Here is a 14220-nt window from a genome sequence, read left to right as displayed (position 1 = left end):
AGACCTGTCCACGGGACCATAGACAAGGCCTTTGGGGAAATGAATAATGGGTTAATTTCATATTCAGCCCCTGACGTTTTATTGTTTATGCAAGTAGTCTTATTAGAAAATTTTAGCATGTTCAATTAGGTCCATGCTTTTAATTTATGGGTAAACGACAAGCTGACATGTATTTTTTCTTTTAAATCTTTATTTTCCATGTAAAATAAAAGTTCATGTCATTGTTATTCATTAAAAATTTATCATTTTAGTCCCCGAACTTTTAATTTAATTTAAATGAGTTTAACCCTAAAAATTGGGATATTTGCATTTGTGAGTCTCTGGTGTTAACTTCAAATGCAGCAGTGAAGAGGAAGAAATCGGGAAGGGAAGACGAAGGAATTTGGGTTAGGGTTTCATTTTCAAATCGGAATTGGGGATTAAAGTGAAGAGGAAGGAATTGGGAAGGGAAGACAAAGGAATTGAGGCTAGGGTTTCATTTTCAAATCAGATGTGGGGATTTCAGGAATAGCCGGAGAAAGGGCCTTGTTGAAGTTCCTTAAGCTTGGGCAACGTCTACAGCTCACCGACGTTCAAGCCACTATTATGTGGGGCATCGTTGTCACTACCGATGCTCTTTGGCTCATCCAGGTTTCCTTCTTTCTCAATAATTATTTCTTTATTGCTATTAGATCCATAGAAAAAATCACTAATTTGATTGTTTATCATCTGATTTCCCTTTGCATATGTATTAAATTGTTTTTTTATCGGTCTTGTGAGATCCAAGATGAAGAAGAAGAAGAAGATGGAAAATAATAAAATGCTTTGGTTTTTTTCATTCAAATTTTAAGGTAATTTTGAGGAAGAAGATGAAGATTCAGATGTTTGCGGGTTTCCAACTATTTAATTATTGTTTTTTCTTTTATTTGGGTTAGTAATTAGTATTAAGCAAATTATATTTTTGTCCTTTAAAGTGGTATACAATACTTATGGCATGGTAAATTAGGCCATGTGACATTAAATGATTGGTTTATATGTAAAAAAATTATATCATATTTTTGTTAGAATTTTTAATGAAAGTGATTAAAATAAACAAATTATATAATACGAATGTCTAAATTACAATTTTTTAAATATTTAAAATAAAAAATTTTAATAGTTAAATAACTATATAAATGGTTAGTGTTAATCTATTTAGTTAGTTAGTTACTAAAATAATAAACATTTTTAAGTTCTATAAATAAATGCACTGTAAAAAGAGTTCTATAAATAGAATAAAAAATCTCTATAAATATTAAAAATTAAAAAAAAGTTAATAATTAATTATCTTTAACCAATGCATTGCTATCCAAGTTGAAGTACTGACCGCTAATGATTGGCTTTTGGCCGATTCAAGCAGCCTTTTTAATTATTAGTATTTTAATGACCAAATTAAAAGCTAAATTTCCTCTATAATCGTAATAAAAGAATAAAATTAATTACCTACTTCAATTAAATAATAAATAAATGACATTGTACATGTTTAATGCCATTTGATAAAAATAAGTAGGTCATTATCAATACAGCATGATGTGTGGATCATATAAAACACTCATAACATGTACTTAAATCTCTAAAATTATTTTTTTAATAAATTTGTAATTAATACGATATAAATTCAAGTCTCATCTGAAGCAATGAACATCCTAATCATTAAATCAATACACGAGTTTTACTTTCAAAATTTTTAATTCTGCAATTCTTTTAGTAATTCTTTATTCACTTACAAGCTGTTTGTGTAATTAAAGTAACGGAGGAGCAAATTCTATGTTATTGGTAGTTTCCTACGTATAAATTAAAAATAAATAAATAAAGCTGATTTTTTTAGACATTAAAAACTTAAATTAAAGAGGGTTTCATAAATAAATAGTGGTCGCATTCGACACGAATTTATTGTTGTTTTGCAATTTAGGGTTCTTTGACATTTTTTTAATAATAATACATGTGTTAGTTTTTGGTTCAATTTGATACCTAAAGTAATAGTGTTTTTTAATTAATTTTCATCAAATCAATCGTAAAATCCGAATTAAATCATATCTATTAAACTATATTTGACAAATTAAACGTAAAATTAAATAAATTTACAATTAGCACTAAATTTATATTAACAAAAGCATAAAAACTCAAACCTAATAATATTAGTAATTAATATTTTCATCAAATCAACCCTAAGACTTGAATTAAACACTAAAAAATTAAAATTGTTACCTTTGAGTACAAAAGTACCACATTAGAAAAAAAAATATTAAACTCAACTATCAAATAATACAATAACCCGTTTTTAATATTTATGATATTAGAAAGGGAAAGAGGCATAACAATATTTGAACCCATATCATCCAAATGCCGGATAGGAGTTCTAACCATTACTCCAAATAAATCTTGGCATTAAAACTTACTCAGTTTGAGATTATAATTTAAATCCTACCATATATTACTTTATCCATCAAAGAATTAAATAAACCTAATTAAGGGCTAGACAGCCATCTTGACACAATAAATTTAATTAAGACTAGGTTTGAGCAAAAAAAATTTACTTTTACGGGTTCGTCTTATTTAATTGAGATTCAAATTAAATAAAAAATATTTATTTATTTAAATTCAATTAAATACTAATATAAAAAGATTTTGCTAATATTTTATAATATATACTTTATAAAATATGAATACTAAAGAAAGGGGTAATTGGGTAGGGGAGAATAATTCCTCGGGTTGGTCTGTTTGGTTAAAGAAATCGAAAAGAAACGATCCATATTTTAACTGCACTCTAACTAGCTTATCTCTTAACTAATTCAACATTGACAATAATATCAATCGATTTAGTCGGTTAAATCGTTTTTTTCTTGTTTCTTTTTTTCTCTCGCTTCCTTTCAAATGTGAAAAATAAAATACCAAGAGAAATTGGTTTGGGTTTAATTAAAAATTTTATTTATCATATATTATAATATATATTAAAAGCCAATTAATTAAATTGAATTTATTATAAAAATTCATAAATAATAACTGATCGCCATAATCTATTTTAATCATCATAACTAATTTAATCAAATAGTCTTAACCGAAGACTATCAATAAAATTAATTAAATCAATTTGAATAAATTTTTTCCACCCTTACTATCGAGTCGAATTTAGACATATACAACCCAATTTAACCGGATGGACAAACAAATTTAGTGAATAGCTTCATTCTTGTTTTATTATTTTATTTTGTAGAAAGGAATTAGATGTAATGAAAAGAGAGCATGAAGCATGCCAATAAAAGAAAGAGATGGAAGAAAAAATAAGTAAAGAAGCAAAGAAAGAGAAGGCAGGGATAGCAGGGTGGATTCCGTGGGGGTTCCAGGCTTGCACTCCACTCCAATCTTCTCACCACACACACATTCGTTGAGCCAAAGTTAATTTGCTTATCAAACTTTCTTCCATCCGACCGAATCATGGCTTGATCTTAAAATGAAAGTTTTAAGTTCACGTCGATCAGTCCATTTAGTTTTTTTTTTTTTAAAATATGATTTTTCTATTAATATTTATATATTTTTACAGTTAAGCGTAAATAAAAAATTTCAAATTATTTAATTTATATTCAAATCAACTTGAAATAAAATAAGAAAATTGTCCAACCCGACCTAAAATGAGTCATATCTACTAGCATGAGCGAGTAACTCAAGCCATAAATAATGTTTTGTTTACCATTGAGGTTAAAAAGTGATTTTCAATCCAAAAGCAATGACAAGTAGGTAGCTTTTCAAACCAAATTATGCTTTTAATCTTAGATTTTAACTCAAGTAAAAACGTCAAAATTTTTAACTTTGGACTAAAATTGCGTTATTATTTTTATTAAACAGATTTAACATATGTTTTACTTTACAACACAAATTTTTATTCATTCAAAAACACATAGCTCAATTGGTATAGACACTCTTGTCAATGCAAGAGAACATGTGTTTAAGTGTACTGAAGCACATTATTCTATTATTTATAAGTTGAGGAAGGATTATATTCTACATATTGTATAAAAAATAAATATAATTAGAATCTATAACAACACAGTTTTAATTTATGTTATAAAGGGTTCCCAATGATGAGAAACATGATATGGATGGCATGGGGAGTGATATATAACGGGTAAAATGTGATGCTAAAGTAATAAGTAGTGTTGACTTGTGTCCCAATGCTTACATTACGTAACTATCTTATTCTTTTAGAATATTGTTTGCCATATAACATTGTGACGAGGGAAAGGCAAGTCCTTGTGATTGTTATATCAAGTTTATTGCCAGTAAAAAAAAATTCTACTCATACCGGTGTGACACATTCTATTACCATTTCTTTTTGGACCACTTTAATTTAAAACTTATTAAATGACCATTTTGACATTAAAGATACATTTGACTTAATAATGGTCCAACCTTTTAATATGTATTTAAAAAACTAAATATCCAAATCTCATTACTAACAAATCAAAATTTACCAATTTAATTTAATTTTTTATTTTTATTAATAACCTAATTGGCTTTTTTTTCTTTTAAGTTATAAGTATAACATGTGTAAGTTAGAAGTGTTCATGGGTCGGTCTAGATATAATGTTAATATATTTTATATTTGTTCAAGTTTTCGATTTGGTCCTAAATATGGGCTTAAAATTTTGTTTAAGTCCACTCATATTTCTAAATAATTAACTGAAACTCATTTTAGGCCTATCCATGTTTAAAAAATAAAATATATATTTATATTATTCTTAATTTCATATTTAATAGTTTTATATATTTTTGTTTACTAAAATTTTATATATACTCATCTTAACATTTTTAAGGCTTACATTATAGTAGTGTTATAGATTTAATTTTTATGTGTTATACATTACATAATTTATAACAATAACATAATATAGAACATCACAAACATAAAAATAAGTCAGGCTCAAGCCTTGAATGTTGAAGCTCGAGCCTGCACCATATTTTAAACAGACCTAATATTTTTGCCAAATCTTCCCAAATTTGGGTGAACTTTCGAGATTGAGTGGTCTGGCCTATGAACATATCTAGTAAAAGTATAAACATGAGAGAAACCAAAGAGGACAGACAAAGGCATTAGCCCCCTTACTAAAGGGTATAATACCCTTTTTAATCTCTTTAAATTTTAATTATTTAATATAATCTTTTTATTTTTTTAATTATATATATAAATTATATTTTTGTCACTTTAAACATTTATAATTCAATTTCAACCATTTTAACATGATAAGTCTTAAATTAGAGTAAAATTTAAACCGAAAATCTACATATAGTATTTATGTACAGTAAGATCTCAAAGTTGCCATTAAACCAAGGACAAAGCTAATTGTTGGAAACTTGCAGTTTAGCCCCTGAAGAAAACTAATTATTGCAAGGGTTAATTTACAGTTTTGACCCCGTTGGATGAAATGTGGATCTCAACAAATTGGCCTAAATTCTCTCACACAAACTAAAGGAAAGGACCATATGATTTATAAATGTAATTAAGACAGGAAAAGGTAAGTGGAAGCATGCTTATATCGTGTAACAAAGCATGGGATGATATGGATACAGAACCAATAATTGTTGCTATACTTGAAATATACAACAATATTTATAATATTTGTTGACGTTAATTAAAATATTAATGGTGAAGTGCGTTGGCAAAGTGTGAGAAAGAGAGTGTGAAACGGGACTTTTACGTTCATCAAACCCTCTCCACAACTCTTCTAATTTTGCCTCTTTTTCAGTTACATCCCTTGGTTTGTTTTTGCCCCATTTAATCATTTGTCAGCTCAACAAAATCTGACCTTACTTATTTACTCCTCTCTCTTTTTTCTTTTTACTATTCCATTGGGGTCTCCCCCATTTTGACTCCAAAACTGACCCCAAAAGCCCATTTCTTTCTCCCTCTTCTTTTTTATCATATATGTGTCTTTTTCCTTTCTTTCCTTTTGGTTATATATTGCACCCCACTTCCCTCTCCTTTGCTTCCTCTCTATCTTTCTCCCCCTATTTGTTTCATTGTTTTTTTTTTTTTTATATTTGGGTTTGTGTTGGGGAAGATAATGGAAGCACCTGAGGAAGTCCCAATGGGGTCTAAAGACCAAACCAACAACATCATAGTTAAAGGTAAGCGAACCAAGCGTTTAAGGCCTCAATCTCCTATCCCTTTTGCCATTGCTTCAAACAATTCTATTTTCAATGGCGATAATGTTGTGAACATGGAGAACAACAACAACAATTATGGTGAATATTTGTCACTTTCTTCTTCCTCCGATAATTACCAAGATAGCACCACCGAGGAAGAAGAAGACATGGCTAATTGTTTGATCCTATTGGCTCAAGGCCAATCTAGGGAGCCGCCCCTCAAGTTATTACAACAACCCGACGATCATCATCCGCATCAACAACATGATTCCGGGGTTGTTTACAACAAATTCAACAGCAGAAGGTTCATGGAAGCCGCTTCCAACGGGGACGGTAAGGCTGGGTACTACGTTTACGAGTGTAAAACGTGCAACCGGACGTTCCCTTCGTTCCAAGCCCTGGGCGGTCATCGTGCCAGTCATAAGAAACCAAAAGCGGCAGCAACGGTTGACGAGAAAATACGACAATTCACGGCGGGAACGACGACAATAGGATTATCGGATGAAGAAGAAGGGCAACACCAACAACAACAATTCATGAAGATCACTAACAACGTTTCATCTCTTTCCCTTCAATTGAGCAACACCAACAACTACAACAATCATAACATTAACAATAGGGTTTTGTATGGGAATAACAACAAAGACAACAACAACAATAATAATGGTAAGCCTAATAAGGTCCATGAATGCTCCATTTGTGGGTCGGAGTTTACATCGGGACAAGCCTTGGGAGGACATATGAGAAGGCATAGAGGGTCCATAGGAGGTGGTAGTAATAGTGTTGTTGCTGCTAACACTGCGTTGTCGTTGAAAGTGGCAACGCCATTGGAACAACCTCAGCAACCTAAGAAACCGAAGAACGTTTTGTCTTTGGACTTGGATCTCAATCTTCCGGCCCCCGATGATGTCGATCATCGGGAACCGAAATTCTCCTTTGCTTCCAAGCAACAACAGCAGCAGCAGCAGCAGCAGCAACAACAACAGCAACAGCAGCAGCAACAACAATCAGCTCTTGTCTTCTCCGCCCCCACTTTGGTGGATTGTCATTACTAAAACAAGGTTAAAGAATCCCATTTTTTTTTAACTCTTATTTTTTTTACTTATCCCTCGTTTATATTATACAAATGATTATATCATCCAAAGCTGAATTGGGTGTTTTTGATTTTTTTTTTTTATATTTATTCAACATTTTATAAGATTCTTTTGATTCTTTTGTCCTTAATTGATCAAATGATAATCATATGAAAACTTGAATTCTTTGATGAAAAGCAATGAATAATGTGATATATATATGTGTAAAGTTTTATGATGGGTATTCTTTTTCTTTTTCTTTTTCTTTTTATTCTCTGGTTTCAATTCTTCTTTTACAATGTGTTAAACACTAGAGAGAGAGAGAGTTTAGGCTTGGATTTGTCACCACCACAACCAATTTTGCTTAAAAAAAATGTTTGTGGCTTAATTTTCATAATTTTATTTTATTTTTCAATTACTACAATGCCCCCCTCTCTCTCTCTCTTTCTCTCTCTTCCTCTCACTCTCATGTTGGGTGGTGGTGAAAAAAATAGAAAAAAAAAAAGCCAGAAAGGATCTTCTCAAATGAATCCACAAATATAATACAATATAAGATAATATTTTATGCTTCTAATACACGTTCCTACTTTACTATTTTTGTTCCTATTCTTTGCTTCTTCCACCTCTTCTTGTTAGCTACTTGTATACTCAATGACAACTAATCACCCAACACCAACACCAACACCAAGCTTAGTTCTTCTTAAGGAAATTCGGATCTAGAACCTTAATATTTTTTATTATCAATTAACATCAAATATCCCTTTTCTTATTTTTGTTTTTGTGTTTTTTCTTTTTACTTAAATGTTTTTTTTTGGTTCAATATTTCATGAATATAATCATGATTTCCAAATCACCATTGAGGCAGCTTAAAATTTTAATCTTTCAAGTGTCCTCTAGTGCAATTTAGATATTGGTTCATGCCTAAAATACCATTGCCTATTAATTAACCATATAAATCAAGGACCCTAGTTTGATTTCATAGTTTTGGAAGTACTTTTTGAGAAATCGGTTTAATTTATGATTTTGGTCCTTCTACTATGGTTTCAGATCTAGTTCTTTTATTTTAATTTGGCATAATTTATAGTCTCTCTATTTCTATAAGGTTATTAATTAGTTCAATTAGGTAACACCATTAACTATTTCAATTAAAATACTTCTGTGGATTTTTCTTAAAAAGAGTCATCTTGGCATAATGAATTGAAATGGGTGTTCTCAAGAAAAAAGAAATTCACGTCAGCATTTTAATTAGAATTATTAACGGTATTGTTTATTTAAACTAGCAAATAACACTATGAAAGTAAATGCACTAAATTATGTCGAATTAAAGTGAAAGGATCAAGGGTGAAGCTAGAAAATTGTTTTAAGGGGGTCAAAGATAAATCATAAATTTTTTGGGGGGGTAAAATGCAATTTTACCATCATACTAACATGTAATTTCATAAACTTCAAAGGAACCAAAAGACATATTTACCATTTTTAAGGGATCAATGCCACAGCTTGTCCTCTTATCTACTTATCTACACCTTTGGAAGGGATTAAATCTTAAATTTAAGTATAATAAACAGACCAAAATCATAATTTAACCTAACAAAAACCCAACTAAACTTATGTGGTAAGAAGCAAGAGAAAGTTGGCGATTATATCCAAACAATTAGGTTTAATTGAAGAAGACAAATAGCCTTGTAAACCCACTTTTTATTATTATGATAGCTATGATTTGTTTTTAAGCATATCATTAGCTGTTCTTAAGTAAGAGTTTGGTGTGTGTCTACCTCACAAAGGAATGCAATAATATTGTGAGGCTGCTAATGATTAACTGTGCTAATTTTATGAGTGTTGAGTAGTCAATTATTTTATCTAAATAAATAAGGTGCAAGTTGTGAGGTTTAGAGAATAATAATGTGCCAAGCTGTTTTAAAGCTTACATGTTCAATTTAGAATAATATTAGTAAGTCAATTCTTGTTATGATTGTAATATAATTAGAGATTTAGAAATTGTTTTAAGGCGTTTGACTAAATTAATTTTGGATCTCAGTTTATGATGCCATGTTTAGTAAATTAATAGAGTAAATCAGTAAGATAAATATAAAATAAAATAGCCTATTGAATCGTAGCTTGATTGGTATGGGTATTATTGTCAATGCAGGAGGACGGGGTCTGAGTGTGCTGAATCGCATTATCCTCCTATTTATAGGTTAGAAGGGACTGAATTTTTCTATACATTATATTAAAAAGAACAGATATAATCAGAACTTATAATAATATTATTAAAAAGATAAAATAAAATTGCATAGTTTTATGCATAGTTAGTGTAACTAAACACTGAAAATAGCAAAAATTGAAGATATCTTAAGTAACGATCATTGGTTGCAAATTAAAATACTTTAATGAATGATTGGTGTATATGTCAAAAGTTATCACTATCCTTACATGTGTAGCATTCACATGCATAGTATAAGGCAATACCATGTTCATTTGTATGGCAGAAAGAGAACTTTGGGGTTAGTTATTAACTTACTACAATGCCCCCAACGTGTCTAGCTCCTCCTCGAAGACAAAAGCAGACATTTAACATCAAACACTTGGAGTAATTAGATTAATTACCAGATAATATTATGTGTTTGACACAAGTAGGTTCAATTCTTCATATTTAAAAAAAAAAGATATAATTCAAAAATGATATAATTACCAGGTAATTATCTCTGTGTATAGGTATAAATTTTATCTGAACAAAAAATGATCTGAACCTAAAATGATTCAAACCCAAAATGATTTGAACACTAAACCTAAACTTAAAATAATTCAAACCCAAAATGATTAGATAAAACAACTTACACTAACTCAAACGGTCAAACCTAAGCGTCAAACATGAACGATAAAACTAAAATAACTCAAACTCAAAAATCCAGCTACCAAACCCGAGTGACCCAAATCCTAAAAAACTCGAACATGAAATGACCTAAACCCATATGATCCAAATTCAAAACGATTGTCTCAACCCAAATTGACTAAATTTGAAATCAAGCTAACCTACCCAATTCACAAGTTGCATAGGACATGGTAAATCTAAATATGAATAACCTGAGTCTCAAATAACTTAAACCCAAAATGATTTGAACCAAAAACTCACCCAAACCCACAAATAAAAATTGACTTAATTTAAAAACCGATCTAATCATCCAATTCATAGCTTACATACAACATAACTCTTTTCAAAAAATTAAAAATATATGAATAGGGTATCAGCATTCATGAGGGAGACAGCAGCTGGTTTGGAATGTGCCTTCATACATATGTTAAGAAGCTTGCCTTTCTTGAGGTTTGAGTGAGCTCATTTTTCATTAGCTAAAGTCCATGTTGCTTGAAACATAATATATGAGAGGGATTGCAACATTACAATGATAATGAATGAACGTTTGGTGAAATAATTAAAGATGGAAATGAAAAGGGAGCTAATGAAGTGATGAAAGTCATTCAACACATCTCTCTTGTTTTAGGAACAATGACCTTTTCTATTGGGGATTGTACAAAGGTTTTTTTGTGGACAACCAAAGCATCAAACCAATGCAAATAGTCTACTTCATTATTTAAAAAAAATAGTAAAAATAGTATTTTTGTTTTTTATAAAATTTATAAAATTAAATAAAAATATTCCTAAAATTATTTAATTTATATTCAACCTAGATCGGATCAGTCTCAAAATAATTTTTCTTATCCAAGTAATTTTTCTTATCCAAGTTCGTCCTAAACGGGTTGAATAGGCCAATCATCTCATAAATAGATATAATTACAAACAAGTGATATATCAGGAGATATAAAAAAAACAAGGCAAATAAATCTTGAATTACCGAATGCAATGACATGCGATTATTGGTAAACTAAAGTGGATAAATGAATTAAAAATAAGAAAATTACTAATAGGTATTAAATCCACCAAAATTAAAAAGCTCATCTAAAATAACAAAATTTAAATTTACAATATAAAGAGTAGGATCGATTCAACAAAGATTAATTTGGCTAATTTAGAGATTTCTTACAACTAGAATTTTTTGTGGGGATTAAAGTATAACGTAATTAAATAATAAAAATTAAAATAAGGGAAATTCGAAACAAAAACAAATTTAACCAATATACTAAGAACTCTAGCCCCAAATACGATTTTGGTTTCAATTCTGAACCGATCACGAATTATAGATTTCACTCCACTCGATAATAAGTCGTTATAGAAATCAAGGAATAGTCTTACCTTCAATTCCTCTATAGTGTCAAATTAACTGTAGGAACTACTTGACAACTAATTACCAAATGAAGCAACTTCCAAGTTAATTACTCGATAACCTTGCAAATTAGAAAAACTCAACTCAAGTCAACAACTTCGACTACATAGGTTGTTTAAACCAAACCACTAACTCCCTTGATGAATCCAACCACTAATTCAATTGGTCACATCAATTTATTACTAATTCCACAATAAATTCATTTTTAAACTTGTATTTTAATATTTTGCACACATGTCACACCTACATACAAAAAAAATCAATAAAATGTCAAAATTAATAACATTCATATCCAATATTAATTAGAAAAAACTTCAAAAAAATACATCATCGATTAAGTTGATTATAAATTACAAAGATAACATAATTGAGCGTATTAAGCATTGAATAGTAACAACAGAAAAGCATTCACAATTCATAGAAAGGTAAAAAAAAAAAAAAAGTAAAGAAACTCTTAATTATCTTTACGAGAAGAAATGGTATGAAATTGAGATACCATGTTATTTGTATCTCTTCCTAACAAGAGCGTGTCATTTTAGCATTTTTATACTGAAAAAATCAAATTCAACATAATCTGTTAAAATTTAGGATGAAAATATTGAAGTGACATACTCTTATTAAAAAAATATAAATTATATAATATATCATATTCATATAATCATTTTATCTTTACATATAATTCACTATAAATAACTCTCTAAGATACCTCAATACTAAAATTAACTCAAAAGAATTCCAAAAATATTATACAATAAATTCCTTTTAAATAATGAAATTAGCTTTCAAACTTAATCAAATACAACAAATAATTATTTTTCTATTAAAATTAATTCAACCATAATTTTTTCAAAAAAAACAAAGAAAAACCTTATTTTTATCTTACTTAAACTTTTAGAGTAGAAAGATAAAGTGTATTAAAAAAAGTAAAATGATTAAAATGGGGAAACCTGAAATGAGTAAATCCCTTGCGAATAAAAATCCTCTGTTCTATTGAGGTGCCCCACCTCCTTTTCACATAATATTCACACGTGTATCCTCTTATTATAGATTTTCATTATATTTGTTCTTTTTTGATTTAATGTTTAAAATTTTCAATAGTCCCTCACAACCTATGAATAGGAGGATAATGCACTTCAATGCACTTAAACCCACATCTTTCTACATCGACTATAATCCTCATGCCAATTAAACTAAGACTCAATCAACATTTATATTTTTTATTTGAAAAAGAGTGTTGTAGGCCAATTTTAACCCATTTACATCAAAACCCAATTTAACCTTACCTAACCCACCAAAATTAAACTCAAAACCTAAAATCTTAACTACCCAAAGCTCAATTTACATCAAAACCCCAATGGCCCAAACCCTAAGCCCAAATCAAAATAAAAAAAAAACCCTAGCCCACAACCTAAACTTTTCTCAACTAAATCCTAGCCTTTGCCACCACCAACTCCACTAGCCACACTTGCTCCACCACCTACTCCACTAGCCACACTTGCTCCACCACCACTTGTACCTACAAATGAAGACATAAACAATAAAAAATATTTTGTAAATGGCTAGGCCTTCTCATATTTTGCATTTAGGGGAGGAAGAAGTTTTGGGGGAGAAAGTTATTGTAAAGGATTTTTGAGAGGTTTTTTGAGAGTAATCAATGAGAAGAGTTATTGTAAAGGCTAGTTTTTGGAGAGGCTAGTTTTTTTTTTTTTTGGAGATTAATCAAATATCAAAGCAAAAGAGGTTTCTTGGTCTATTCTCATTTTAAGTTCTTTGTTTGCTTATTGTTTTCCTTTCAGTTTTATTTTGTTTCCTTTATACGAAAGTAAAAATAAAAGGAGGAAGCTTTCCTATTTTTACCGAAAAAGTTTTTTTGAGGTCCGGCTGCCATGTACGGTGGCACCGACGGTGGCCGGCGACGGTCCGGTGACCGGACGGTGGCCGGAAATCACCCACTCTCTCCCTCTTTTTTTTGTTATTATTATATTTTTTAATATTATATTATATATATATATATTCTTTTAATATATTAGGTATATTCTAAATTCTATATTACGTATATATATATTATACTATTTTATGTACATATCTTTAATACTATATTATTTATATTTTTTTCTACATGTTATCTTATGTATATATTTTAATTATATTATGTATGTATTTTTACACTATATTATGTACATATTTTTTTATATCTATTTCATACATATGTATATATTATATATATCTTAACATTACTAGTTATATTTTCACTATTTTATGTATATACTTCAAACACTATATATAGTATATTTCTAACACTATTACTATTTATAAATATATATATATATTACGTACATACTCTTAATATCTTTATTATGTATATATTCATTATTTTTATTTCACATTGGATACTATTATTACGTTTAATATATCGCATGCATTGTTATTGTTTTAATATTGTTGTCATATTTATTATTTGTTTCAATGTATTTCCAACTCGTTTATTTTTGTCTCTCGCCTATTTTATATCATTCTGTTGTTCATTACTTTAAAGATTTTTATTCATATTTTTACTAATTTCAATAAATAAGGCAATGTTTCGCATTTTAGAACATCGAAGAATTGTGCCCTAACTTACGGGGTTTCGGTTCTCTTGTTGGTTCTAAATAGCTAAATATCTTTTTGAGTTTTGAAATGCACGGATTTCCAATTTAAATTAAAAGACGACC

At 29.3% G+C, this 14220-nt stretch overlaps 1 protein-coding gene and 1 long non-coding RNA gene across 3 annotated transcripts; both read left to right on the top strand.

Annotated features, from left to right (window-relative positions):
- The first annotated feature begins 212 nt into the window (after positions 1–212).
- On the top strand, positions 213–1058 carry LOC128282558 (uncharacterized). Of its 2 annotated transcripts, none has more exons than XR_008272861.1 (2): positions 213–630; positions 767–1058. It is a non-coding gene; the product is annotated as an uncharacterized LOC128282558 (long non-coding RNA). The 2 variants fall into 2 exon arrangements; XR_008272862.1 differs by having other exon boundaries at positions 760–1058.
- A 4746-nt stretch (positions 1059–5804) lies between these two features.
- Positions 5805–7383, top strand: LOC108488859 (zinc finger protein ZAT5-like). The gene has a single exon (XM_017793139.2). The coding sequence runs from the start codon at positions 6078–6080 to the stop codon at positions 7212–7214; it is 1137 nt and encodes a 378-aa protein (XP_017648628.1). The 5' UTR covers positions 5805–6077; the 3' UTR covers positions 7215–7383.
- The last annotated feature ends 6837 nt before the right edge of the window (positions 7384–14220 follow it).

This window comes from Gossypium arboreum, chromosome 10, assembly GCF_025698485.1.
Source record: "Gossypium arboreum isolate Shixiya-1 chromosome 10, ASM2569848v2, whole genome shotgun sequence".
In the NCBI taxonomy this organism is placed as follows: Eukaryota; Viridiplantae; Streptophyta; class Magnoliopsida; order Malvales; family Malvaceae; genus Gossypium; species Gossypium arboreum.
Note: the sequence above shows the minus strand (reverse complement) of the source record. Positions and strands in the feature narration are given on the sequence as shown.